This window comes from Sorex araneus, chromosome 3, assembly GCF_027595985.1.
Source record: "Sorex araneus isolate mSorAra2 chromosome 3, mSorAra2.pri, whole genome shotgun sequence".
NCBI lineage: Eukaryota > Metazoa > Chordata > Mammalia > Eulipotyphla > Soricidae > Sorex > Sorex araneus.
Genome location: NC_073304.1, coordinates 112,321,015 through 112,347,325, shown reverse-complemented (window position 1 = coordinate 112,347,325; position 26,311 = coordinate 112,321,015). Strand labels below are relative to the sequence as shown.

Below are 26,311 nucleotides of genomic sequence, written 5' to 3'. Positions count from 1 at the left end.
ACTCCTGGCCTGGGGACCCCTGGGATGCCTGGGGCAAGGCAGGCGCCCTCCCCGCTGCGCTCACTCTCCAGCCTCCACTGGGGTGATCCTTCCCCAGGGCTGAGCAGAGCTCCTCAGGGCCTTCAGGCTGTGCGGGTGAGACGACCCCCTCATGCGCAGGAGTGCCGGGGGCAGCCGGGAGGGCGGCACTGGGTGGTGGGTCACTGCCCCCTGCGTTACTGAAGAAACTCCACTTCGTTTCCCTCCGAAACTGCCAGCCTGCGCCCTCACCGACAGTGAGGCGTCACTCCCCTCCCTGTGCCACCGACACCTGCCGTCCGCCCGCCCGGCCACGCGGCCGCTCTGCCACTGTGCGGGTCCCTGTGGGTGCCACTCCCTCCAGGACTGGCTACAGGGGAGCCCCTCGCACTCGCGGCCTTCACTGGGACCGAGTCTTCAGCATCAGTCACTCCCGTCCCAGCCCGGCCCCAACCCTTCTGTCCCTCCGTTTCGTGAGGGGGCCCGCCAGGTGCCGCTCCTCCCGCTCTGTCACCGGGGCTGCTCCGGCTCGCCCGCCCACTGAGCCGAGGTGCCACATTCCACCGCCTCACGCATCGGCCTGAGTCGTCTTCCGCTATCATGAATGTAACAGGCAGTCCAGAGCAGGCCGGAAGGTGCTTGAAGCTGCCCCAGTATTCGGACCCGGGCCCTTCCATCTGGAATGGAGCACACGCTGGTGACCGTCAGCAGGGCGGGGAGAAGCCCCGGCTTCCACGGCACTGTCGGGCCTGGAGCTTACGCCCAGCCAGCCCCTCGCCCCCCTCCCTTCCCGAGAGGGTCCCAGCAAGTCCCTCCCGTCCCTGGGACTCTGAAATGAGTCACAAGGTGGACGTGGGCCCGACTCCAAGGGGGCCGTCGCCTGGGCAGAGGAGCACAGCACAGCTGTCTGCCCTCAGCCCAGGGCCCCCAGCACGGCCAGCAGTGGCCCTGCAGGACCCGAGGAGGAGACAAGGGGGGCTCCCCAGGGGCGGCGGGGCGGTGGCTAGGTTCGTGGGGTGCTTGGGGTCAAGGGGGAGGGCTGAGGAGGGCAGTGCCGTGCAGTCTGCTTTGGAAACAGGGAGAGAGGAGAGCCACGGGGAGCCAGGGCAGGGCCCAGCCTGAGGGGTGACAGGCCACTCTGGGCGGCCCCACGTGAGGGCTGGCACCACCTGCTGCGCCCACACTGAGGACGCACCTAGCTGGGCCTTCGGCCACTGAGAACTCGGAGCCATCGCCAATGTCCTCTGCGTCCCCTCCGGGGCTGGGGTGAGGCCTGTTCCAGGGACGAGGCCGCTCGGCTGAACAGATGGCGCCAGGTGTGAGGGCCGAGGAGTGGCCCGCTGTCCCGCCAGGGCTCTGAGGGTGCCCAGGGAGGCCGAGCCCCCGTGTCCCTCCCAGCCAGGGTCCCGGCCCAGGTCACGATTTGCTTTCACACTTCGGCAGGTGGGCTGGGGCAGCCACGCACACGCTGACAGACAAGGCTGAGCCCACGGAGCAGCTTGCGTCCCCCGGGCAGAGCCAGGGCCTCTCTGCAGACCCCAGCCTGGCGCAGAGAGAGGGTCCTGGCCCAGCAGGGGCCAGCACGGCCAAGCATGTGTGCCCCCCTCTTGGTCCACCGGCTCAGACCCCACCTGTGTGTGAGGCCGGGGGGACCCGAGGGCTTGGGCCAGACTCCAGACCAGGTGAGCACGGCCATGGAGGATGATGGCCTGAGGGTCGAGGACAAGGGGCACCCAGGGGGCTGGCAGCAGCGTGGCCAGGCACCCCTCCCAAGGGCTCGTGAGGCTTGCTGCTAGTGCATGAGTCCTGGCGGGTGGCCATAGCCCTGGGGTTCCCACCATGGGCGGTGTGAGCATGGGTGGGGTCAGCCACTGTCCACGGTGTTGGCGAGAGGCTGTTTCCCTGCTAATCTGCGTGTGGGACACTCTTCGAGTGAAGGGGCAGCCACGGGAGGGAGCACGTTTCTTGCTCTATTTTTTTTTTTTTTTTTTTTGCTTTTTGGGTCACAGCTGGAGATGCACAGGGGTTACTCCTGGCTCTGCACTCAGGAATTACTCCTGGTGGTGCTCAGGGGACCATATGGGATGCTGGGAATAGAACCCAGGTCGGCCGCATGCAAGGCAAACTACCCGCTGTGCTATCGCTCCAGCCCCTCTTGCTCTATTTCTTTACTTGGGCTGGAGCGATAGCACAGTGGGTAGGGCGTTTGCCTTGCACGAGGCTGACCCAGGTTCAATTCCTCCACCCCTCTCGGAGAGCCCAGCAAGCTACCGAGAGTATCTCGTCCACATGGCAGAGCCTGGCAAGCTACTTCTGATGCATTCGATATGCCAAAAACAGTAACAAGTCTCACAATGGAGATGTTACTGGTGCCCCTCGAGCAAATCGATGAACAGCGGGATGACAGTGATACAGTTATTTCTCTACTTAAACTGGGCCAGAGGCTGTCACACCTTTACAAACCTGCTTCCTGGGGCCAGAAGTGACAGTACAGTGGGGAGGGTGTCTGCCTTGCATGTGGCTCACCCGGGTTTAACTCCAGCACCCCATAGGGCTGCCCAAGGCCTGCCAGAGCCAAGAGTAAGCCCCGAGCATCACTGGGTGTGGCCCCCAAACTAAAACCATAAATTAACAAAAAAGTAAATAAAAATACCCTTTCCATTCCCCGAGCAATTCCTAGTGTCCTAGTTCTGGAGGCTGTCCTGAGGGATGAGCAGGGATATGTCCCCGTGGTGCTGAAGGCAGCACTCATGGCAGGGAAGATGAACATCCAACCCAAGCCAACCAAGCCACACTCCACCAGCCCTGGCTGTGGGGTGGTGCAGCCACAGTAAGGTGGCAAGGAAGAAATTCACGTGTTTACATGGGCTTTTATATTCTAAGGTTTTGGGGAAAATGCTTATACTGAATTTGGAGGAAAACTGAAAAACCAAAACCAAAAACAACTGTCAGGAGAGGGTCAGAGGACACCCAAAAGCCGGGATGTCCACGCCCTGCCGCTGGCCCTCCTGCCCACACGGGGGAGCTGTGTGCCTTTCCTGTAGTGCTGGGAGAGCGCGTCCAAGGCAGCCCCGCCTGCAGTGGCGGTGGGGATCTGGCAGGACCACCGTCCACCGCTTGGTCTGCTCCCCGCATTCACTGTCCACAGAGCTGCCTGGCGCTGCCCACGGACCCAGCTGCTCCTCTGATTTGGAGGGACGCGGCTATGTGCCCAGCGGCCTTGAGCTCCCTCAGTCCGTCCAGGGTGGGCCTGAGCCCACGCGGCCCCTTAGACTATGTGCCCCTTTGGGGGCAGGTGGCCGGGGCAGTGCCCCAGCTGTGACCCCAGCTGGGTTCTGCCCAGGCAGCCTCTGGTGCCGGATCCAGGGCCCAGGAGGGCCAGCTGCTGGCCACACCCCGCCTGACCGGCCTCGCCCTCCCCACGGCCCTCCTACGCGCCCAGGATGGCTCGTCCATCCAGGGGTCCGGAGGCACCAGAGGTCAGGCAACTCGCCGAGGGCCTTGCTGACCCCACCTGCCTGACTCGGGCCTGCTCTGTCCGTGCCCACCGGGGGGCCAGGGCCCAGCAGGAGGGGGACTGGATGGTCCTCCCCGCCTCCCCTGCTGGCCTCCCCGTCCTGCTCGACCGTCCTCCCCGCCCTCCCCTGTTGGTCTGCCCTGCCCTGCCCCGACGGTGCTCCGGGCATGCTCCGGGGCCCTGCTCACTCCCGCTCAGCACTCAGCCGTGCATGTGGCACCTCACACCTCCCTGTGAGGCGAGGCCGGCCACCTGGCCCCTCGGAGAGAGGACAGTGGCTCTCGGTGGTGGGCCTGGGCCTGAGTGAGGACGTAGCAGGACAGCTGCTCCCCAAAGGCCCCACCCTTCCCGGCCCTCCCGGACAGCCCTGGGGGCCACTGGCTGGGGGCCAGGCACCGTCCCACCTGGACGCCTCTGCTGAGCTCGAGCTCAGGCGCACCACCCTCTGCTCCCGCTGCCCTGAGCCAGGCCTGGGAGAAAAAGGGCCCCTGCTCCCCGCGCCTCACCCAGCCCACATGCCCCCAGCCCCTCCTAGAGACCCCACTGAGGCCCAGAGCCACAGACGAGACCTGCCCCACGGCCAGCACAGCCTTGGTGTGGAGGAACCCACGCGGCTACGGCACCGCCCGCTGCCCGCTGCCCGCTGCCCGCTGCCCTCTGCCCTCCGCCCCAGCTCTGCGCAGCCCTGGAATATGCAAGCACACGGACGCGCGAGACGTGTTCTCACAGCCGGGCCAGGGCAGGCGCGCCCCTCGGCACAGACCCCCTCGGCCACCTGCTCCGAGGCTCAGACCCACCGAGACTTGCGTCGTGGAAAGTTCAGAGGCTGCGGGTTGCCGGCCCAGGCTGACCCCGACAGAGACAGGAGCGGCCCGTGACGTGATGGGGCAGGTGAGGCCAGACCCGCCCTGCGCGAGTGAGGCCCAACCAACAAAAGCAACAAAGAGAAGCAAGTGACACCCTTCCCTCAAGTGTCCCAGACTGTTTCTCCCGTGTCCTTGGCCACTTCTCGAAGAACCCTCCAAAGCCCCACAGCCAGGAGGACACACTCTGGTGCCTGAAGCCCATGGGACTGCCCAGCGCTGCAGTCCGGCCCGGGCAGCTGCCTGCTGCAGAGGTCCCAGGAAGTGGCCTCAGCAGGACAGACGGGGGCGGAGCACACTGCCATCAAGGCCGGTGGGGGGAGGGGGCCACGGGAGGGGGCATGCTGGGGGGACGGGGCAGGAAGGGGGATGGGCAGGGAGGGAGGACAGGCCTCGGCCCACGTCCAGCACCCGCCTCCTCCCCAGCCCCGCCCCTCTGCTAGGCTCTGGCTGCAGCCCAGCTGGGCCCGGAGAGCCAGGCCAGCGGCCACCCCTGGCCTGCCCCAGCCCAGAGCCAGCGCGGGGCCTTGCCACCTCGGCCCGGAACAATGGCTCACAGGGAGCCAGGCCAGGGCTCAGGAAAAGCCCAGTGAGGGCTGAGGGGGGCGTGTGGCCACAGGGAAGGAAACACAGGGAGGACGCAGGGGAGGGGAGGGACGAGCTGGGAGGGGCAAGGGTGTGCGAGAAGAGATGGACACCAAAAGGAAAAGAGCCTCCAGGCACTTGAGTGGTGAGCAGCCCCTCCCTTTCTCCAGGCCCAGAGCCCCCCACCTCCCGCACCAAGTCCCACCCCGAGGCTGGGAAGTTTGAAGAAATCTCCAGAACTTTCTGGAAAGCAAAGGCTTTAAATCACATGCACAGCCGCTCTCCGAGTTATCTGCTTCCTCCACAGCCAGCAGCACGGGCAGGGCAGGGCAGGGGGAGGGCGGGAAGGGGGGCCGGCCCAGGGGGTGGAAAACATCCAAATCCCAGAGATTGCAAAAGTCCTGGCTTCCCGACGGAGGGCCGCGAGGAACGGACAGAAGCCGCTGTGGCCGGCACTCCCAGTGTCCCCAGGTCCCTGCCACCCACCCGGCCAGAGGCGCCCAGACAACGCGGCCACCTTCCCGGCTCCCTCCACTGCACTTACGTGCCAGCCCCAGGCCTCACTTCTCGCCGTGGCCGCCCGTGGGAGCCTGGGCAGGGGTGAGGTGGGGGGAACATTCACGGGCCTGAGCAGCAGAGTGGGGACACGGGCCTGGGCAGTGGAGGGGTGCGGTGCAGGGGTGTGGCGGGCACAGCTGGGCAGGTCCTGCCACTGCCCCGGCAGGCTCCCTGGCCCCGGGGCCATCCCCCGCTGGAGAGCGAGTGGGCCTGGGCGGGAGGAGAGGGCCTGGGGGCCGCGGTCACCAGCCCTGCCCTCGCCAGGCTGCAGGCCTGAGCCCCACAGCCCCTCCGGCTGTGCTGGGCGGGCAGGTGCTGGCTCAGCGGGAGGGAAGCCGGGGGTCTGGGCCACCGCCCCAGGACGAGGCGACGGACCTCGGCTCAAAATAGCGCCGGGGAGGGTGTGGTGGGCGGCCGAGCGCCAGATGAGGAATCCGAGCTGCCCGCAGAGGCCCACTGAGTCAGCAGTCTGGGGCCACTCTCGGAGCCAGGCTGCGGCGTCACATGGACCCGCCTCTCTGCACCTCTGTCTGTCCTTCTGAGCACGGAGCCGAGTGTCACTGCTATGGCCACCTGACTCTCATTCCAACTGTCCCCAGAGGAGCAAACAGGCTCAGAGAGGCTAAGGAACCTGTCCAGGGTCACACAGCAGGTGGGTGGCGGCCCCTCAGCACAGTCTCACTGGCTTTGCTCAGTTCCCTCCTTGCCAAAGTGAGGGCCAACGGCTATGGCTGAACTTCCGGGTCACTTGTGGTGACTGACCAGGCAGAAAGGAGGTCAGAGGCTCAGACTGGTCCAGGCATCACCCCCCTTTACCACCAGCCCAGTGTTGCTGCCATAGCAATCAGAGGCAGCAGGGCAGGCGTGAGCAAGAATGTGCATGCATGTGTGCATATATGTGCAGGTGTGTGCACGTGTCTACAGCTGGGCACACATCTGTGCACACACGTGTGCAGATGTGTGTGTGTTGGTGTGTGAGGCAGCATATGCACGAGCACACAGCACCAGGAGTGCAGCGGGAGCAGGCCGACCTGGGGGTGGCACCTACCTCGGGCACACTGTGGACCGCCTGGCACAGGGCGCTCCCGAGGGTCCGTGCTACCAAGGCTCCCTGAACAAGTGTGTGTCCCCTGGCGTGCACCCTGGCTTCCCCTGGGCCCATGACGCGTCACAGGACTGCTGTGGCTTCAACACACACCCCTGGCTGAGGAACATGCAGAGCCACCACTCCTTCTCCAGGAAGCCCTCCAGGAGATGTCAGCCTTCCCCAAGAGCTCCTGGCGCTGTTTGTCCTTGTGGGAACAGAGGGGATGCTCCTCCCCAGTGCTCTTCATGGGACAGACCACGGATGGGCCCTCTGGGTTCTCTGGACCCAGCAAGGAGGAGGGAGGAGAGGCGGAGAACGTGGGTCCCCCCCAGCTTACAAATGAGGCTGGAGAGAGGCTGGTGGGGGCGGGGCGGCATAGAGACTTCCTGCACAAGCTCCTCAGGGCGGCGATTGTCCCCCGGGGCCCAGGCCTGCTGTCAATGGGCCCTCTGTCCCTCCCGGGCAGGCTGGCCCGGCTCACCGCGTCCCGCCGGGCAGCTGGGAGAGGGACGCCCACACTTCCTGTCCCACTGTGCGGGCCTGGGGGGGAGGCAGAGCGCCCGGGACCCTGAGACAAGTGCTCATCTATGTCCCTCCGACGAGGGTGGCCCAGCTGGGGTAGGGGGCGAGGACAGCGGTGCTGAGGACACGGGTGCTCCCGCCCCTCCCCCATGTTGCTGTTGGAGCTCATGTGACCCACCAGCCGAGACCCGCTCTCTGCACCCCTGTCCTGGGCCTCTACCAGGTCCCAGTCACTCCGCTCAGGGTGTCACCTCCCGAGAGTTGCCCAGCAGCACGGCCCCCCGGTGCCCATCCTCATGCGGCCTGTCCTGTCCCACACTCACGATGCCCAGCAAACGGGCACAACACACTCGATCACCACGTGCCTCCGCCATACAGGCAGGGCCTAGGCTCTGGGGCCACACGGGCGCCACGAAAGTGACTTCCGAGCTCAAGTTAGGACCAGAAAGCATTATAAACCCACCTGGGAACTCCCCCCAAAATGTTACACTTGCTTCTCTTCGACTCTAGCTCCACAGGGGCATTGCAGAAACTCCAGCAAGGACACAATCTGTGTGTGTATGTGTGCAAAAGCTGATAAAGATGTATGTATCCAAATGCACTAGCGAGGATGTGTCCTGTAATGCACATGTGAGCACACACTGGTGAGGGCACACATAGTGTATGAGCCTGCATGCTTATGCACACACTGGTGAGGGCACATGTAGTATATGCCAGTGTGCACACACTGATGAGGGTGCGTGTACCATATGTGAGCGTGAGCATACACTGGTGAGGGTGCGTATACTGTGTGTGCACACACTGGTGAGAGTGCGTGTATTGTATGTGAGTGTGTGCACACACTGGCAAGGGTGCATGTACTGAGTGTGTGCACACACTGGCAAGGGTGCATGTACTGTGTGTGTGCACACACTGGTGAGGGTGTGCGTACTGCATGTTTGTGCACACACTGGTGAGAGTGCGTGTACTGTGTGAATGTGTGCACACACTGGAGAGGGTGTGTGTACCGTATGTGAGTTTGTGCACACACAGGTGAGGGTGTGTGTACTATATGTGTATGCACACACTGGTGAGGGTGCATGTACTGTATTTATGTGTGCACACCCTGGTGAGGGTGCGTGTACTGTGTGTGTTTGTGCACACACTGGTGAGGGTGTGTGTACCGTATGTGAGTGGGTGCACACTGGTGAGGGTGCATGTACTGTATGTGAGCGTGAGCATACACTCATGAGGGTGCATGTACTGTATTTGTGTGCACACTGATGAGGGTGCATGTACCGTATGTGAGTGTGTGCACACATTGGTGAGGGTACGTGTACTGCACCTGAGTGTATGGACATACTGGTGAGGGTGCGTGTACTGTACCCGAGTATATGCACACAGTGGTGAGGGTGTCTCCGATACATGCACATATGTGCACACACTGCGTGTCCCATACATGCCCCGTGTTTGTGATTGCATACCCTCTTCCCATAGGCCTCAGTGGGTTATGTGTGGATCTAGGCCACCAGCCAAGGCATGTCTCAATTTCTCAAACGACCAAAGAAACCAAAAACCGGAGGTTTATGTAGAGGAGGAATAATTCAGTCAGGCTGCTCGACGTTGGCAAACCTCTATCCTGGTGCTGAGGCTGTGGCTGATTTCTCCCGGCCAGGACGTGCATGCGGAGAGAGATGGATCCCTGGCTCTGTGCCTCAAGACTGGGGTTCAAATCCTGGCTCTGTCATTCCTGGCCATCGGGCACCTCGGAGCCAGTGTTCGGCCCTCAGTGAGACACCCGTGGGGAGCGAGTGCTGGCCAGGGCAGGAAGAGCACGGGCCAGCCTGGCACAGTGAGCTGTGCCCACGTTCTCCTCGCCCAAGGCTCCTTCTCTTCTATCCTGTCCTGTTTCCCTGCCGGAAACCCTGGCAAGTCTCGGGACCCAAACTCTCACCCTCTGAGTGACTGAGTCAGTGTGCTCGGCTCCTTTGACAAGGGGGCCGCACAGGTGACTGAGCCAGTGTCACTGCAGCCCGCCCACCCCTGCCCCAAGGCCTGTGAGGGCTCCCAAGGCCCCACAGATGTGTGAGTTCTGCTCCGCCAGCTGCAGTCTGGAAAGGCTGGGAGAGGCTTTCTCAAGGGCACGGGGCCAGTGGCTGCACCCCCCGTGCCCACTGTCTGGCCCACTCTCCCTCTGAACCAGCCGCACCCTGGCCCTGGGAAGAGTGAAACGGAGTCTGTGTGGTGGGAGGCAGGAAACGGCCGGGGATGTCACCTGGAGGCAGCAAGAGATGCTCTGGGGCCTGGCTCCAGGCTGCACGGGGCAGAGGGTGGGCGCTCTAGTCGGTCACGGGACCCTGCCAAACCTACTGCTGAGGACAGTGGGCCGGGCCCTGGGCAGGTGCAGATACACAGGGTGCCTCTGGGCAAGCTGTTCCTTCAGTCCATCTGTGTGTGTGTGAGAGAGATAGAATGTGTGTATGAGAGAGTGTGTGTGAGAGTGTGTGTGAGAGAGAGTGTGTGTGAGAGTATGTGTGTGTTGCTGTGGATACAGCAGACTCGTGTGTGTGTGTGTGTGCGCGCGCGCGCGTGTGCGTGCATTCCCTTGCATGCAGTGAGCTCTCAGGACTGGGGATGTGTCTGAGTCCTAATACTCAAGCTCCACTGACAACTGGACACCGGCAGCTCTCCCGGGAGGTGGGCCTGGGCAAAAAGCAAACTTCTCCCTCCAGCCTGCTGCAGGGTCACACATGCCCCTCACACTGGCTCAGTCTTGCACCCCTCGGCTACCAGGACGGAGCAAAAGCCAGAGCAGGGAGGCTGGTGGGCCTGTGCTGTCCCTGCCCCCTCGGGTCCCGGGCCAAGAAGGGAGAGGGCGTGCGTCCAAGCTCACACAATCACCACCTTGTCTGGGGAGACAAAGACCCGCGTCCAGCACTGGCGGCCAAGTGCCCGCACGCGGAGACAGTCCCCGGGATGCTGCACTGAGAAGTTCCCCAAACACTCGTCCCCCACAGCTCAGACTCACCAGGCCGCGGCGATGCAGCCCCGAGAAACGCTGAAGCACCACAGCCTCCGCGTGCACTGGGGGACCCAGGACCAGGCATGCAAAACCTCCCATTCAGCAGCCGGGGTCCAAGTCACCGGGGTGTGTGTGTGGGGGGGACTCTGGCCTCAGCACCCTCTGGCCCTGCCACTCACTCATGGCGAATTCTGTGGAGCACACACACTCACACTCCCGTCACCCCGCAGCAGCACACACACTCCCCTGTGCGGCCTGGGGTGACACCAGCCTCACCTGCAGAGCTGACAGGCACCCTGGCAGACGCACCCACGGCACCTGGACCCGACTGACTTCCCGCCACCTGACAGGTGGGCAATGGGCCCAGGAAACTGGCCCAGGACAGCCAGCGCTGGACCCCACTGAGCTCAGCCCCCCACATGCTTTCTCTGCCGGGACCCCTGGTTCCTAGGGTGCTTTCCAGTGGGGGTGGGGAACACACAGAGATGTCTGGGGCCTACCAGGACCTCCACGGTTCCCAGCCCCAGGACGCTGGGTCAGGTGCTGGGGCCCGCTCCAGGGGTACAGGGAGCCTCAGGTAAGTGCCCAGTGTCTCCTCGCCCAGAGGGCTCACGGCAGAGGACGGGGCCCCTGGGACCCCTTCGCGGCACTCCCAGGGCTAAGGGGCCGGAAGCCTCCAGCACCCTCTGCCAGCTGGTTGCAGCCAGTCACAGAGCCCCGCCTAGGTCTGGCCTGAACTCCGTCAGCGGCCCCTCTGCCTGGACCAGGACGAAGACTGGACTTCCTAGGGAAACCGCCTCCTGCCTGGCGCCCCCAGGAGAGGCCCGGCCCCGGCTCCTGAAGAGTGGCTGGCGGCCCCCGGACCTTCAGCACCGGCCCCCCATCCCAAACGGACTCCTGCATCCAGCCAAGCAGGGCAGTTCTGGGGCTGGGGCCCCCAGGAGGTGGGCTTCCCCGCACCCCCCAGGAGAGAGGAGCAGGAGCCCAGACGATCCTTAGAGCCGCAGGGGCCCCAGGGCCACCTGTGGTGACTGTGCCAATGGGGGCCCACGGCTGCCGTGATAACGCTGAGACAAGGCCTCCTGGGTACGGACGTGCCACGGACATGAGGGCGGCGTTGGGGCAGGCGAGGGCCTGGCTACGCCCAGAGATGGGGGGGGTACCTCAGCCTCCCCCACAGCCTCTCCCAGTGCCACACAGGCGGGCGCTCTGCTGGCCTCCAAGCAGGGTCCAGGGGCTCCGGCTGAACCGGCCCCTCAACTGACCTGCTCCCAGGCGGGGCTGGGGGCTGTGGAAGAGGCTACCTGGAGGTGCCCCCAGGCCGACCCTCGCAGCGAGGGAGGACGTGGCGCCAGGCCGCAGCCAGGGCACGCTGACAGGCAAGCACATTTCCCACTCGCCCCCGAGCCGCGTCCCTGCCTGGGGACTGACTGCAGCCGGCTTCTGCCCGGGCTCATCCTGGGCCTCAGTTTCTCCTCTGCAGAAGGTCACACGGAGGCCATAGTGAGAGCTGGGGTGGTGTGGGGAGAGTCAGGGCATCGGCCAGAGCCTGCCTGGGGAAGTTCTGGTCTGGGCCACACCTTGGGCCAGCACCAGGCTGGCAGGAACGCAGCAGCCACACCTCACTGCAGGTGGTGCTGAGGCTGTGCCTGCGGTTCCGTGGACTCCCGGTCCAAGCTCCTGCCAAGATCCCAGCCAGGACGCTATGAAAACTCAAAGCTGGTGTGTGTGTGTGTGGGTCCCCTGGGAGCCCCGCACGGGGTGAGGGTGGCCGACAGGGCCAGTGAGAGGAGGGGACACGTGTCTCAGTGTCCTATTCCCAGTAAGGCCCCAAGCAGGGGGGCGGCCATCCGCCTTGGCCAGAGGGGCTCAGGACAGGGCTGACTTGGCCAAAGGTGGGCAGGAACTGGGGCCCGGGTGCGACTCTGGGGGGATCTCAGGCCCCCGGGGTTTGCGCCCCTGCACCACATTATGAATGAACAAATGAACAAAAGCAAAGTTGAGTGATTACTAAGCAGCTGGCAGGGCCCGAGCTTGGGGCTCCTCACCCCACTGCCAGCCAGGCAAGTGCAGCCGTGCCGGGACAAACCCAGGCAGAGGAGATGGTGGTGCCAGGACCCGCGCACAGGAGGGCACAGGACAAGCCTCGGCTGGCTCGGCTGGAGGGAGCAGCGGAGAGCAGGGGGAACGGGTGGCCGAGGGCACGGCACAGGCCGAGCTACGGGCCTGAGCCGCTCACGGCGCCCGCGGCAGACACAGCACAGCCTTCCACGAGGAGCTGCATCCGAGCTGGGCCACACGGACACAGGCAGATGCGAGGCCATGGGTGGCTCAGAGCCCCGTGCCGGGGGCCTGATGACAAAAGGTAGGGGTCGGCAGGGGAGCATGCGGGGCGGCGGCGGGAGGCGGGAGTCATTACACAAAGGCCCTGCGCGCTGGGACAGGCAGCCCAGAGTGTCTGTGCACCCTGCAGAAGGCAGAGGAGAGAGGACGCCCCAGGTGGCCCGGGCTCGGTCTCCACACTGGGCGTGTGGGGCACTGAGGACTGTGTCGCCCCACACGGTCCCCCACAGACACCCCACAAAGCACACGAGACCCGATGAAGCCGTGCCAGAGGACGCAGACCAGAAAGGGCAGGAGGAGGCACGGGTCGAGCGCACGGGAACCCAGCCCGCACCTGCCTGTCCTCTGAGAGAGCGGGAGCGACAAAGGGGGAGAGTGGGAGACAGTCAGCGGTGAGAGACTGAGCGTGTGAGGGAGTGAGATGACAGTGAGTGACGCGAGTGTGTGAGTGGGCGTGAGTGTGAGAGTGGGTGCAGTGGGTGTGAGTGGGGGAGGGGTCCTATCGCTGGGGGCTCCTGGGGGGCGAGGAAAGCAGAGGGCCTTTCTGGAGTGGGAGCAGCAGGCCTCCTTCTCACGTGCCTGAGGCCCGGCCCTGTCCCGAGGGTCCGGGCAGAGGCCACAAGGTGAGGCAGCGCAGGGTGGGCCCAGGGCTCTGGGCTCTGGGCTCCTTCGAAAGGAGAACTGGCCACAGAGGATGTGAAACTCCGTCTCCGGCTCCTTCCTGCCAGGCCCAGGCAGCAGGAAGGATGTAGAAGGGACAGAAGGGACTGTCCATGAGCTGCCTGAATACCAGAGCCAGGTGCCCACCACCCCCAGCCACTCCACTAGGGGTCTGCTTCCTCCTCTGCCCCTGCAGCTGCCTGGAGGCCCCAAGCTCACCTGCCGTGGTCCCTCTGCAGAGCCCAGGACAGCCCTGATATTCTTCCTTAGGGTCTGGAACTTTCTCCCCACTGTTTGGGAAGCTGCAGGGAGGTGCTGCAGTCCTGGCCACTGGGGCAGTGAGCACCATGCCACGGGCCCCAGGAGCTGGTGGTAAAGAGACTGTCTCCAGTCAGACCGATTAGAGTGGGTCCAGCACACGCCAACCGGAGTTTGGTTCTTAGCACCCCATATGGTGCCCGAGCACAGCCAGGACCGGAGAGGTCCCTGAGCACCACAGGGCATAGCCCCCAAACCAAAAGAAATAAATGGAAAATAACGGGACTCATTTCTCCTAACTTCTCCTGACATTTCCCCTCGGGTCAGAGGTACCAGCTGGGGAGTATGGAAGAAGGAGCCCTGAGGGCTACTGCAGGCGTGGGGACTTGCAGTGTCCACCGTGGGAGCCACAGCCCTGAGCCCTGGCCAGCACCAGTCCGGACAGCAGGTGACCGCCTGTCCTGTCACCATTCTCCACGCTCTGGACGCTCCTGGGCTCTGGAACCCCGCTCTCCTTCCCTCACCCCCCTGCTCTGTCCCAGCTCCGGGAAGCTCCAGAGCCAGGAGACGGGCCGTGCTGGCGGGCAGCTTCACTCCTGCCCTGGGCCGGCCTGCTCAGCCTCTCTGCTGCGGCTTCCCCAGCTCAGCCACTCGGCGGCCGGGGAGGAAATCCAGGCTGGAAGCCCCAGGCAGAGGTCAGCGCCAGGCTGGCCGCCACAAGCCTCCTGCCTCCTCCAGATAGGAGGGGACCCGCCTGCGCTGACCGTGGAGGGGTGCAGGGTGGGGGCGGCCCGGGCCGGCCTGCTCTCCCCTGGTCTCTGGCCCCTCCCCCACACCCTGAACTGATTCACATCCTGCCTCTAAGGTTTCAGACGCTCTAGGACTGATTCTCCCCAGCTCTATTTTTCTTCTTTTTCAATCTCCAAGAAACCGGAGCTGCCAGCTGGGTGGGGCCGGCCCTGCTTTCTGTCTGACATCTGGATTCTGTTAGCGGCCCTGGGCATGCTGATTCAGGCCCTCCGCAGGCCCCTCAGGTGCCAGGTCCCCGCTGGACACCAGGGCAGAGGCAGAGATGCCCCTGTGGGCCCCCTCGGAGAAGCAGCGCCCACCACCCCCACCCCAGGGTGTCCGGGGAGTGGTGGCAGCTGAGAGCTGAGAATGTCTACTGGGGGTGATGTAGACAGAGTCTGCGCCTAGAGGTGTTAAGTGGGTCATCAAGGTGGGGTGCCCGGCAACAACCCCAAATGGTTCCGATGTTATGGAGTGAGTCAAGCTAGCTCAGAGAGGTTTAGTCCGTTGTCCAAGGCTGCAAAGCAGCCACATAGCAGAGCTGGAGCGAGGACTCTGCTCCTTGGGTCACAGATGAGCAGCAGACACCACTCACACCCGATCCCTGCAGCTCAGACCTCTAGGCTGAGGCACGGGACCACCAGGTTCTCACATCCTGTCCGTGAGGCCCGGCACCCCGGGAGCTCCTCAGGGCTCCGCCTGAGAGAGACACAGGCTGCTCAGGTGCGCCCCGGAGCCCCGGGGCGGGGGGCGGGACACCTTGCTCCTGCTGCACAGGGCGTCCCACGCTGGGCTCCTTGGCTCTGGATTTCCCAGTGACCGTCCACGCGGCCCTTGGGGACAAAAGCACCGGCACCCGCCCGGGGCAGCGACCTGCCCGAGCCTGCGAGCGCAGGAGCGTGGCCCTGGGGAGGGCGGAGAGCCGAGGCTGGCCAGGGCGGGCGGAGGGGGTGTCCAGCCGGAGCCGCTCTCTGCGCCCAGGGGTGACCCCGCTCTCTCACACCTCTGTCCGCGCCTGGCCTGGGTTTCCGGCCACCACATTCCCAGGTGTGTCTGTGCACCCCTAAAATTCTCGGGGGGCCTCTACCTGCTTCCAGACAGAGCCCAGGTGCGTGGGGCTGGCACATGGCCTCTGCCACCTGCTGGGCCGCACCTCCCCACGGCTGCCCCCCTCCCTACTGACCATCACGCTCACGGCCACTGAGGCTGGCTCGCATTTCCTGGCCTTCCGAGAGCAGCCTCCCATTTGTGGGCCTGGGGCCTCCTCACCCCTAGGCTGGCCCCCCACCTTGGTGGGGGCTCCTGTAAACCCCAGGGGAGTCAGCACTTCCCCACAGCCACAAGACCACCTAGGCCACCCTGCATTGCCAGTGGGGCCCCAGCTGTCCCCTCAGGACAGGTCTGGCTAATCGAGCGCGGGCTGGATGCAGAGTACAGGAGGGCAAACGGGGGCCCTCAGTGGGCACTATGAACCTCCAAGGGGGAGCCCCAGCCTATCCCTGGCCTCCGACCGCCTTGGGCCAGCTGGCCCCAGAGGCGAGATGGGCTCTACCAGACACCTGACTCTGCCCACTCGGGCTACTTGGTCCTTGTCCCTCTCTACCGCCAGGAAACCATCTTTTTGAGAAAGAGGGAAATGACCTGATTTTATTGTTGTATCTTAGAATTATACCCGTGGGGCTGCTGGCTCTGCACTCAGAATCACTTCTGGGGGCTCAGAGGACCAAATGGGGTGCCGGGAAGTGGACTGGGTTGGCTGCAAGCAAGGCAGGTGCCTGACTCTCCCGCTGTGCCATCCCTCGGGCCCTCAGCCTGAGCTTTTGAGATGGATAGTGGGGCTCGGAATCGGAATGCTGGAGCAGACAGGGGCGGGCAAGGAAAGGCTGGAAGGGTCTGCAGGCGGGAGTCCACGGTGACAGGCCCCAAGAACCATTGGTATGGCCCCCAAGTTAAAAAAAAAAATAAAAAAGAAAGAAAAATTTAAAACGACATAAAGCAGAGCACAGTCTAGCTTTGTGGGGGGCCAAACTCAGGGCCTCACCCACGCGGGGCGGGCCAGGCCCCCACCCCGAGCTGGATCCCGGGCAGCAGAACTGAAGAGCGGGACTCTGGAAGCAAGAAGACCTGAGATTCGATTCTGGCCCTCGCTGTAGCTGCAGACCACTCAGGGCCACTCCCTTCAGGAGCCGCAGGGGGTCTCATAGCCTCTCTGAAGCTCATCTCCGCCTGGTGCTGAGCTGCCGGGAGCCTGGAGCCGATCAGGCCCTGCCTTCCCCCAGTGCCACTGCTGCGTCACAGCCCTGGGGCCAGGGAGAGGCCCCACCCGTGTGACTAGCTAACTGCAACCTGTCGTGCTCTGAGGCTTTGAAGATGACATGGCCCTGGAGTGGCAGCTCAGCAGGCGAGGCTCTGGCTGACCCTGAACGCCAGTGGAGTGATCCTTGAGCACGGAGACAGGAGTAAGCCCCGAGCCCCACTGTGTGCCCCCCAAACAAAACCAAAATGAAAATAGAATCCATAAGGGCCAGAATATAGCTCAGTGGGCTGGGTGCCTGCTGCAGGGCGTCAGTCCCCAGGGCCACAAGGCCCCCCACGCATCGCTGCATACGGCCCCGGGCCCCCAGTATGGCTCAGTTCGCTCAGGCACCTCGGACGCTGAACGGCTGGAGAAGCACCACACCCTCAGACCTCACACTGACCTGCCTGCCAGGATGCTCGAGAACGACAAACGGGCCCCCGTAGCTCTGAGCTCTGCTGGAGCCCCCGCTCCCACAAGAGAGCGAGCACTCCGCAGCCTCTGTCTCCGAGCCCCTCAGCAGGATGTTTCACCTGGACTCTCATCGCTGCCTGCCACAGGCTGCAGCCCCACGGGCAGCGGAGGGAAGCGAGGCCGTCCCAGGTTCTGCACATTCCACCCCTATTTGCTCATCCAAGATCTGAGAGCAAGAAGCATGACACGGTCCTTAGGACAGAATGCCGGCAATCTCAGTTGGCTTTCAGAAGAGATGGCGAAGAGGGAAAGGGAGAAACACCAACCCAGAAGCTGTCTCAAGAGAGCGAGCGTGAGACCACCACATTCCCAGAAAGACTTAACTGTGGATCAACATTTAAAGAAATGCTAAGAGAGGGTCTTCAGGCCGAAAGCACGTGGCCCCAGCCACCCGCACAGCTACGCATGAGACAGAATTTGTCCTGTGAAGATAGAAGGAAGAGGGACTAAGAGGCGGGGAGAGCAACCATGCTCTGAGCTAAGGAAATGGCTCCACGAGATGATCTAACTTCCTAAGAGCAAAGGAAGAGCCCGGGGAACGGGGGCAGGAGGCTGAGTGCTAGGAACACTGTGGCTATGCAATCGCCCTCCCTGTTTCCTGGAGCATCTGAAAACATAAGGTAAAAATTATAGAGTATCCTCTGCAGCATACAGAGATGACACATGGGGCCAGGGAGCGAAAATACCGCAGCGCACTTGCCTTGCATGCAGCTGACTGGGGTTCAATCCCTGGATCCCCATATCATCCCCTGAGCCTCACCAGGAGTGAACCCTGAGCACAGAGCCAGGATTAAGCCCTGAGCACTGCCAGGTATAAATATATATATATATACACACATATATATATAATATATAGTATATATATGTAGTATACTACAGAAGGCTAATACATCTCACTGGAGTCAAATTAGCATAAATTGTAAAACCGAGTGCAAAATAAGCCAAGGAAGGAAACAGCTTTAAAATATAGTGTGAGTGGGGTGGGGGGGATGGGATGGGGGTGAGGGATACTGAGATCATCAGTGGTGGAGAATGGGCACTGGTGGAGGGACGGGTACTCAAGCACTGTATGACTGAAACACAAGCAGGAAAACATGTAAATCTGTAACTGTACCCTCACGGTGATTCACTAATAATAATAAAAAAAAGATAAAAAGCTAGGCTTTAGAACATGAGTCCACCACCTACCAATTTACTGACTTGCTATCTAATAAAACTCTTTTTCTATCCACCAAAAAATAAAAAATAAAATATAGTGTGAGTCGCTCACAAACTGCCTCTGGGTGCCATTTAAACGCATTAACGACCATGATCCAGAGACTCACGAATGACTCTCAGACCGAGCAGCTCGCTACAGAGATGTTCCAGGATCTCGCACCAGGCTGATTTCGCCGGCACCTCAGACGGGAGCCGGTTCCTCTCTCCGCCTGCCCCATGGAACCCTGACAGCTGCAAACCTCCAGAACCCAGTCGCCGCCACCCTCACAGCCGATCTTCACAGGCTCGACTTACGCACCCCCCCACAAGAGACTAAATCTGCTGAAAAACCCAGGTGTGCGGGCCCAGTGACACAAAGCGCCAGGCCGCAAGGGTCAGGATTGGGCCACCCCTCCCCAACTCCCCGCCCTTCCGGGGCCCTGGCTGTCACGCCCATGAACTGCCTCCGGGCGCCATTTAAGCACATTAATGGCCATGATCCAGAGACTCACAAATGGATCTTGGAACCCAGCAGCTCACTTCACTACAGAGATATCTCTGGACCCCAATTATTTAAAATTTAGAATTCTAGGAGCGTGTGGCCGCAAAAGCTGCTGCGTGACATCACAAACTTTCTTTTTCTTTACTTTTTTTGTTGAATCACTGTGAGGCAGACTCTTATAGACATCTCATACTATTCATAACAAATGCAATACAAAATAAATTATCTAGCATTTGCCTGTGGGGCAGGCTTGAGTGGTGGTGGGAAAATTAAAAATAATGGTGGTGAGAAGGTGTAATGGTGGAGGGGTTGGTATTGAAATATTGAATGTAAACAACTATTGTGGACAACTTTATGAAAATAAAATTTAAAACAATTTAAAAAGAAATAAAATAAAATATAGTGTGAGGGCTGGAGCAATAGTCCAAGTAGGGTGTTTGCCTTGCATGGGGGCAACCCAGGTTCAATTCCTGGCACCCCATTCCTAAACCCTGCCAGGGCTGACCCTGAGCACAGAGCCAGGAGTAAATCCCGAGCACTACTGGGAATAGCCCCAAACAGAAAAAACAAAAAATACACATTCACATAGAGAGTATGTGAAAAAGTCCTGAAGAACTTACAGTAGTAAAAAGTACTACTTAACCTAAGAGGAATCAGCAAGAGAGGAGCAAACAGGTCCGAGAGACCAGGGGACAGGACAGTGGTCAGCAGGCAGCACCGCACGAGTGCTCCTTTCCCTGAGGGTCACCTCCCAGGCACCGAGCGGTTCCCCCCCCACCAAATACAGTTGAGCAGTTTACAAAGGAAAATTACCCTACAAGGAGGGATCCCGCGCACGCTGGTGGGGGAGGATGGGCACTGTGGAGGGATGGGCAAACAGTCACTGAATGACTGAAATGCAAACACGAAAGTTCATCAGCTAGTAACTGTACCTCACGGTGATTCACGAATAAAAATTAAAAATAAATAAATAAATAAATAAATACATAAAATGCTTGACTTCCATAGGGAAAAAAAAAAAAGAAAAAGAAGCCTACAGACTTAATTCCAACTTTACCAACAGCTTACATCAAAATAGGGTTGGTAATAAGGCGAAGTGAATAAATTGAACAATGTCAACAAAAGGCAAGAATTATCAGTCTGGGTTAAAAACAAACCAAGATCCGTCAACAGCCAGTCTGGGGAAGACACAGTCTAGGTTCAAAGAGACAGCCGACTGGGCCCCTGACCTCCATCCACAAATATTCCCTGAGCACAGACTCAGGTAAAGGCCTGAACACTGTCAGCTGTGGTCAACTTCCTCCTACCTTCCCACTAAATATACATACACTGAAATAATACACTGTAGCACTGTCACCCCGTTCATCGATTTGCTCGAGTGGGCACCAGTAACGTCTCTATGAGAGACTTGTTGTTACTGTTTTTGGATATCGAATGCGCCACAGGTAGCTTGCCAGGCTCTGCCGTGCGGGTGGGATACTCTCAGTAGCTTGCTGGGCTTTCCAAGAGGGGCAGAGGAATCAAACCCAGGTCGGCCGCATGCAAGGCAAATGTCCTATCCGCTGGAAATAATACAAATATGAATTAAACTAGAAATAATTAAAAATACATATTTGGGAAGTTCATAAATGTGTGAATATTATGAACATTCTTAAGTAACTAATAGAGCAGAGAAAATAAATCCCAAAGGAAATCAGATTATACCCTACAATAAATAAAAATGAAGATGTAACAATTTAAAACTAATAGGATACAGTTCAGTGAGAAATGTACAGCATAAGTACCAACATTACAAAACATTACAAAGTGGAAGAAAGAGGAATCCGTCACAGAAAACCCACCTCAAGAAATGGAGAAAAGAACTGAATCTAAAGCAAGGAAGAAAATAATAAAGATTAGAGCCAAGAGCTAAAAGGATGGACGTGGAGGGATATTTACTACAGCAACAGCAGAAGGACAGAAAGGGGGAAATAAAAAGTGAAATTTATGGGAAAAAAAAAGAGGAAATCAGACTAAAAGTTTGTTTGTTTAGGTTCAACAAAATAGACAAAACTTGAGCAAGGGAAAGAAAAGATTCCAACTACAAGAATTAAGAAGTGTTGGGGCTGGAGTGATAGCACAGCAGGTAAGGTGTTTGCCTTGCATGCGGCTGTTCTGGATTCGATTCCCAGCATCCCATATGGTCCCCCAGGCACCGCCAGGAGTAATTCCTGAGTGCATGAGCCAGGAGTAACCCCTGTGCATCACTGGGTGTGACCCAAAAAGCAAAAAAAAATTATTAAAAAGTGTTAAGAGCTGGAGTGACAGCACAGCAGGGAGGGTACCGCCTTGCATGAGGCCAACCCAGGTTTGATCCGGCATTTCATATGGTCCCCGCCAGGAAACTAGAAAAAGTTTCCTGAGTGCAAAGCTAGGATTAAGCATCACAGGGTTTGGGCCAAACCCTGCCCCACATCCTCCCCCCATCAAACTCTACCCACAAAAGAAAGTGCAAGCTCAGAGAGCTTCACAGCTCTGCAAAACCTTTAAAGACAAGCAACATCAATTCTTTAAAGCTCTACAACAGAATGGAACAGAATGGAACACCTCCCAAACCCAAAGAACTAGTAAATGCTACTCCATGAATGACCCCTGAAAATAATACAAGAGGAATTGGCTCACAAAAGGCCACATGGATTCCACATGTCTAAAATGTCCAGAATGGATGAATTTACAGAGAGAGAAAGCAGATGAGTGATTACTAGGCAGGAGGGCCCAGGAGACGAGGTGTTTTTCTGAGACACTAAGAATGCCTTACAATTGACGGTGGTGACAGCTGGACAGCTCAGCCAGAGACTGAAGCCCCGCAAGGTGCATGTCACATGGATGAGTCACATGCTGTGGGAATCACAGCTCTGAGCGCCGTTACTGAGACGCGCATTCCACGCATATGTCGTGGCTGAGCGCTCACTCACTGAGGATTTCACAGGAAACTGAAGTTTTCATGGCTTTGAGAAAGGCTTGTCAACCTGCTCATTCTTAACACCTGCCATGGGTGCTGCGGTGGGCTGAGGCGGGGGCCAGACAGGAGGGGGACAGAGAGTGAGAGCGGGGACCTGGACCTGTCCCTGGAGGCAGCGAGCAGCTGGTGCAAACACCGGAAGGCTCCAGAGGGGTGGGGCAGTTAAGCCCCGGGCAGATACGAGACGCTGAGTCAGCGCCTTCCCTGAGTCCCTAACGCCATGCACCGATTAGCCCCTCTGACAGAAGTGGAAACAAATCAGTCCCCAAAACTCTGTTCTCCCAGCCTTGGGAATGGGGCGGCACAGGCCGGGGTGGACCTGGGACAACGCAGCTTCACGCTGCCTGGCCCCCCCAGGAGCCTCCCAGGAAGGAAGAGCAGGTCAGCTGTGCGTCCCGCAGGCAGGGCCACAGGCCACACGGCCACCCCTGCCCAGGGGCGCTGCGCTGGCTCCCACAGCCTCCAGCCCCTCTCATGCTCTCCCTCCCCGGGAAGCTCCTGCAGGGACAGTCAGCGTCCCCTGGGTGGGGGATGTCCCTGCCTACCAGGGCCTCCAGGGCTGTTAAATGATCCCCTGTAACGTCTTACAGTTGTGTGCTCTGAGGTCACAGCCAGGGGTGCTCCAGGGCTACTCTGGGCTCTGTGCTCAGGAGAGAAGCCTGGCACTGGGGCAGGTGTCCGGGTGCAGGGCCGGGGATCAAACTGGGTTTAAACACTTGCAGGGCAGCACCTGACCCACGATCCCATCACTCCACCCCTGGGTGCCGAGTCCTGGCCACACGCGGCGTTACCTAAAGTGATACCAACGGGTTCCCAAGCTCTGCAGGCGGAAGGAAACCAGGCCGGGGGGCCCAGGCAGCACCTGTCTCCTTCCACGGGGCAGGGCTGCGGCTGCTCTGCCCCCTCGGAGGTTCTGCGGGGAAGAGAACGGAGCCCCTTTGGCTGGGGGTCAGGTGGGGAGAGCATGGGGTGAACAGAGCTGGCAAGGACCAAACAGACCTGGGTAGCCAAGGCGCTGCCCATCTGGCCCACAGAGCCCCCGCGGGGAGCCTCCTGCCAGAGGGCCACTCTGTGCACAGTGCAGGCTGCACCAGGGGGCCAGCTGTCACCATTCCCTGACCATGTGGGCCTGTCCACTGGTGTCCACGCATCACCAGCAGCGTCTCACTGAAAGGCAGGTCAGGGTGGTGTCGGAGACTCTGCATTTCCCACAGGCCTCCAGGGGCACTGGGCACTTCAGGCTGTGCCCCGACAGACTCCGCGCGGCAGGCACCTACGGCGTCACTGCGGGGCCTTGCCGCGTCCACGTCAGACACCTGGTGCCTCCTGGTCTCCCCATCTTGGGAGGACCGGCCCCACCCCCATGTGCCGGGGAGGGGGACGTGGATTCATCATGACACGCAGCCAACAAAGGGCTGCCCTGAAGAACAGTGGGAATGTGCTTCAGGAAGAGGAGGAAAGCAGGACCGAGAGAGTGCACAGCCGGGAGGGCGCTGGCCTTGCACACAGCTGACCTGGGCTCCATCCCCAGCACCCCACTGAGATTCCCGAGCACCATCAGGAGTGACTCCTGAGCACAGAGCCAGAAGTAAGCCCTGAGCACTGCTGAGTGTGGCCCTCAAAAAAGTAATAATAAGCACAGGAAAAATAGTCACTGACTGCCTGATGCCAGGTCCCAAAGCCCACGACCCTCGTCTCCCCAGGGTTCCCTGGCACGTCCATCTGAGTCACGGTCATCCTGTCTGTGGGACCCGTCCCTGGCCAAGTCCTGCCCTGTCCCAGCAAGGGCTGGGTGGGAGATGGGGCGGCTTCCATCCTCTGGAGAGAGCCATGCCTCGACCTCCCCCTCACATCCCGGGGCCCCGCCATGCAGGACGCTCCCCTCCAAGGCAGCAGGCTGAGGACCCAGCACGGCCGGGAGGCGCACATGTGGATTCCTGGCCCGGGGCCCGCATTCCTTCCTGTGCGTGTAAGGAGCCTGCAGAGCGGCGAGGGTGCTGGCCCCTGGCCCGCACAAGAACGGGGGCCTGGAGCCCAGAGTGTGTCTGGAGGTGCAGCAGAGGAGACGGACACACAGACCGAGGTCAGGGCCTCACCTGCGGGCAGTCCTTGATGTAGTGGCCCTTGCTGAAGCACAGGTGACACAGGTAGTTGGGCGGGGGCCTCTTGCTGGGCTTGCGGCTCTCGGCGGTGAGCGTCAGGTCCGAAAAGTGCTCGGTGAGGGAGCTGAGGCCGTCAGCGATGTTGTGCAGGGAGCCGTAGGGCGAGGTGCTCTTGTACACACTGCTGCCCAGCGCCTGTGAGAGACAGCCGTGAGAGGAGGGCCCCGGGCCTAACAACACAGTCACGGACACACAGACTCACACATGCACAGCTCCTGACACGCAAACACACACCTGCAGTCATGGATGCGCACACTCATGTGCACAGTCACAGACACACAGACTCACAGTCAGACACAGACTCACCCAGACACACAAATTCACAAAGACATGTACACAGACACACATGTGCACACACACGCAGACTCGGGAAAGGTGCCGGCTGCCCACTGACTCCTCCTGGAGCCCCAGGGCCCCTTTGGTGTGTCCAGGGGCAGGCCCAGCTCATCCCCAGTGTTCTAAAGGCCACCGTGAAGCGTGAATTCCCATCCCCTCTCCCAGTATGCAGGCAGCGGCCAGCACACGGTGCTCTGTGGTCAGTCCCTGAGCCACGCTGGGACGCAGCGGGAGATAGCGTGTTGGTTGGAAGCCCCACCATGGACAGGCTGAGGGGCTGTGTGAATCCCGGTCTGTCCCCTGCGGCCGGGAGGAAGTGGCCCAGCTCTCCACCTGCACTTGACAGGAACCAGATGCCTTGCCCGCCCCCAAGCAGGGGTGGCCCAAGCCCCGGCAGATACAGCCTCTATTTATAGGAGTCACGGGCTGCGGGACGCCAGACACGCTGGAATTCCAGGATGGTGGGGCCCGCACCCAGGCTGGCCGAGAACACTGGTGGCCCCGTCCCGAGGTACAACCAAGGCCCCAAAGCCAGTCAGTGGTCACCTACTCGCAGGCCCCTGAAGCCCGGGAATGCTCACTGCAGAGCCCGTGAGCACCTGGGAAGCCCCGAACTTCTTTTGCTCCAAAGTGGGGGGCAAAGCCCCTTAGAGGGAGTTGCCTTGGGTCCCCCTTTTTGTGGGCCACACCCAGCGGTGCTCAGGGGTTACACCTGGTGGTGCTGGGGTACCATGCCAGGTGCCGGGGCTCGAGCCCAGGTCGGCCGGGGTGAGGCAAGTGCCTTCCTCACTGTGCTATGGCAGCGGCCTTGGGGCTCCATTCAAAGAAGGGCGGCCAGAGGCTCACAGCGGGCTCCTGCCTGCCCTCCAGGGCTGGGGCTGAGCTGAGACCGGACCCCCAAGGATGCGGCCCGGGAAAGTCCCCACTTCTTCCCCATGACAGTCTCCCATCGAGGGGCTTCCTTTCCTGGTAACCCCGGCTGGGCCTTGACCCTTCGGACCCCTAGTCACTGGGGTCTGCAATGTGGAGCTCAGACACGAGGCCCGGCTCCAGGGCAGCCCAGAGCCACCTGTGACCGGCAGAGAGCGGCTGGCTTACAAGCTGAAGGCTCCAGCGACCGTCTCTACTCTGCTCCCAGCATGGCCAGGAGCCCGGGACACGCATGGAGCTGTCTGCAGCAGGACACTGCCCCACGCCCCAGGGCGGGTACGGGCAGCACGCAGACACCGCACAGGTTCCCGTGCCTCAGGCTTTCGGTCCTTGAAGGCTGGTGGCAGCTCACGAGACAAGACTATGCACGGGATCATTTTCCTGGCAGCTCAGATGATGCTCAACTTTTCTTTGAAACAGAAGATTTAGACAAAATTTTTGTTGTTTTTGTTTTTGGACCATCACACCTGATGGAGCTGAGGGCTGACTCCTGGCTCTGTGCTCATGGATCATTCCTGGTGGGGTTCAGGGATGTGGGGATTGAACCTGGGTTAGTCACATGCAAGGCAAGTGCCCCCTTCTCCCCCGCTGTACGATCTCTCCAACCCATAATATCTTTATACACTCACTAGGCTACAACTTTAATTTTAAGTTTTTTATTGTTTTTGGGGCCACACCAAGTGATGCTCTGGGCTAGCAGTGGCCGGGGGACTGGCCATACGTGGTGGCGTGTCCAGGGAAGCACCTCACCTGCTGTGGCTCTCCTGGCACCTCTTTCTGAACAAGGCCATGGACACCCTTTTCCAGCGGCTTAGACAACATTAACTTCCTTTTTGTTGGAGTGGAGCAGGGACAGGATCTTTTTCAGAAAAGACATAATGCTACTGCACACTTCACAGGTCTTTATCACTCGAAGCGCCGGGACAGACTCTGCGGTGAGCTTCGGGAACACAGGGCAGACCTGAACCTCAGCAGGCAGGAGCCAGCGCCTCCTCTCCACAACCCATGACAGTCCCATTCCACAGAAGGGGACCAGTGAGTCCAAAATGGTGGCGTGGGGCCAGCGAGACAGCACAATGGGTAGGGAACTTGCTTTGCATGTGGTCAACCTGGGCTCGATTCCTGGCATCCAATATAGTCCCCTGAGCACAGAGCCCTGAGTGCAGAGGCAGGAGTAAGCTCTGAGGCCACTGGGCATGGCCAAAAAAAAAA

The 26,311-nt window shown here is 60.5% G+C and overlaps 1 protein-coding gene across 1 annotated transcript in view; it reads right to left on the bottom strand.

Moving 5' to 3' along the window:
• ZCCHC24 (zinc finger CCHC-type containing 24) overlaps nt 1-26,311 on the bottom strand; it is a 46,381-nt gene that overhangs the window by 9,520 nt on the left and 10,550 nt on the right. Inside the window, exon 2 of the mRNA XM_055133905.1 lies at nt 23,768-23,968. Coding sequence (XP_054989880.1) covers nt 23,768-23,968 — 201 coding nt within the window. The remainder of the gene's footprint in view (nt 1-23,767; nt 23,969-26,311) is intronic.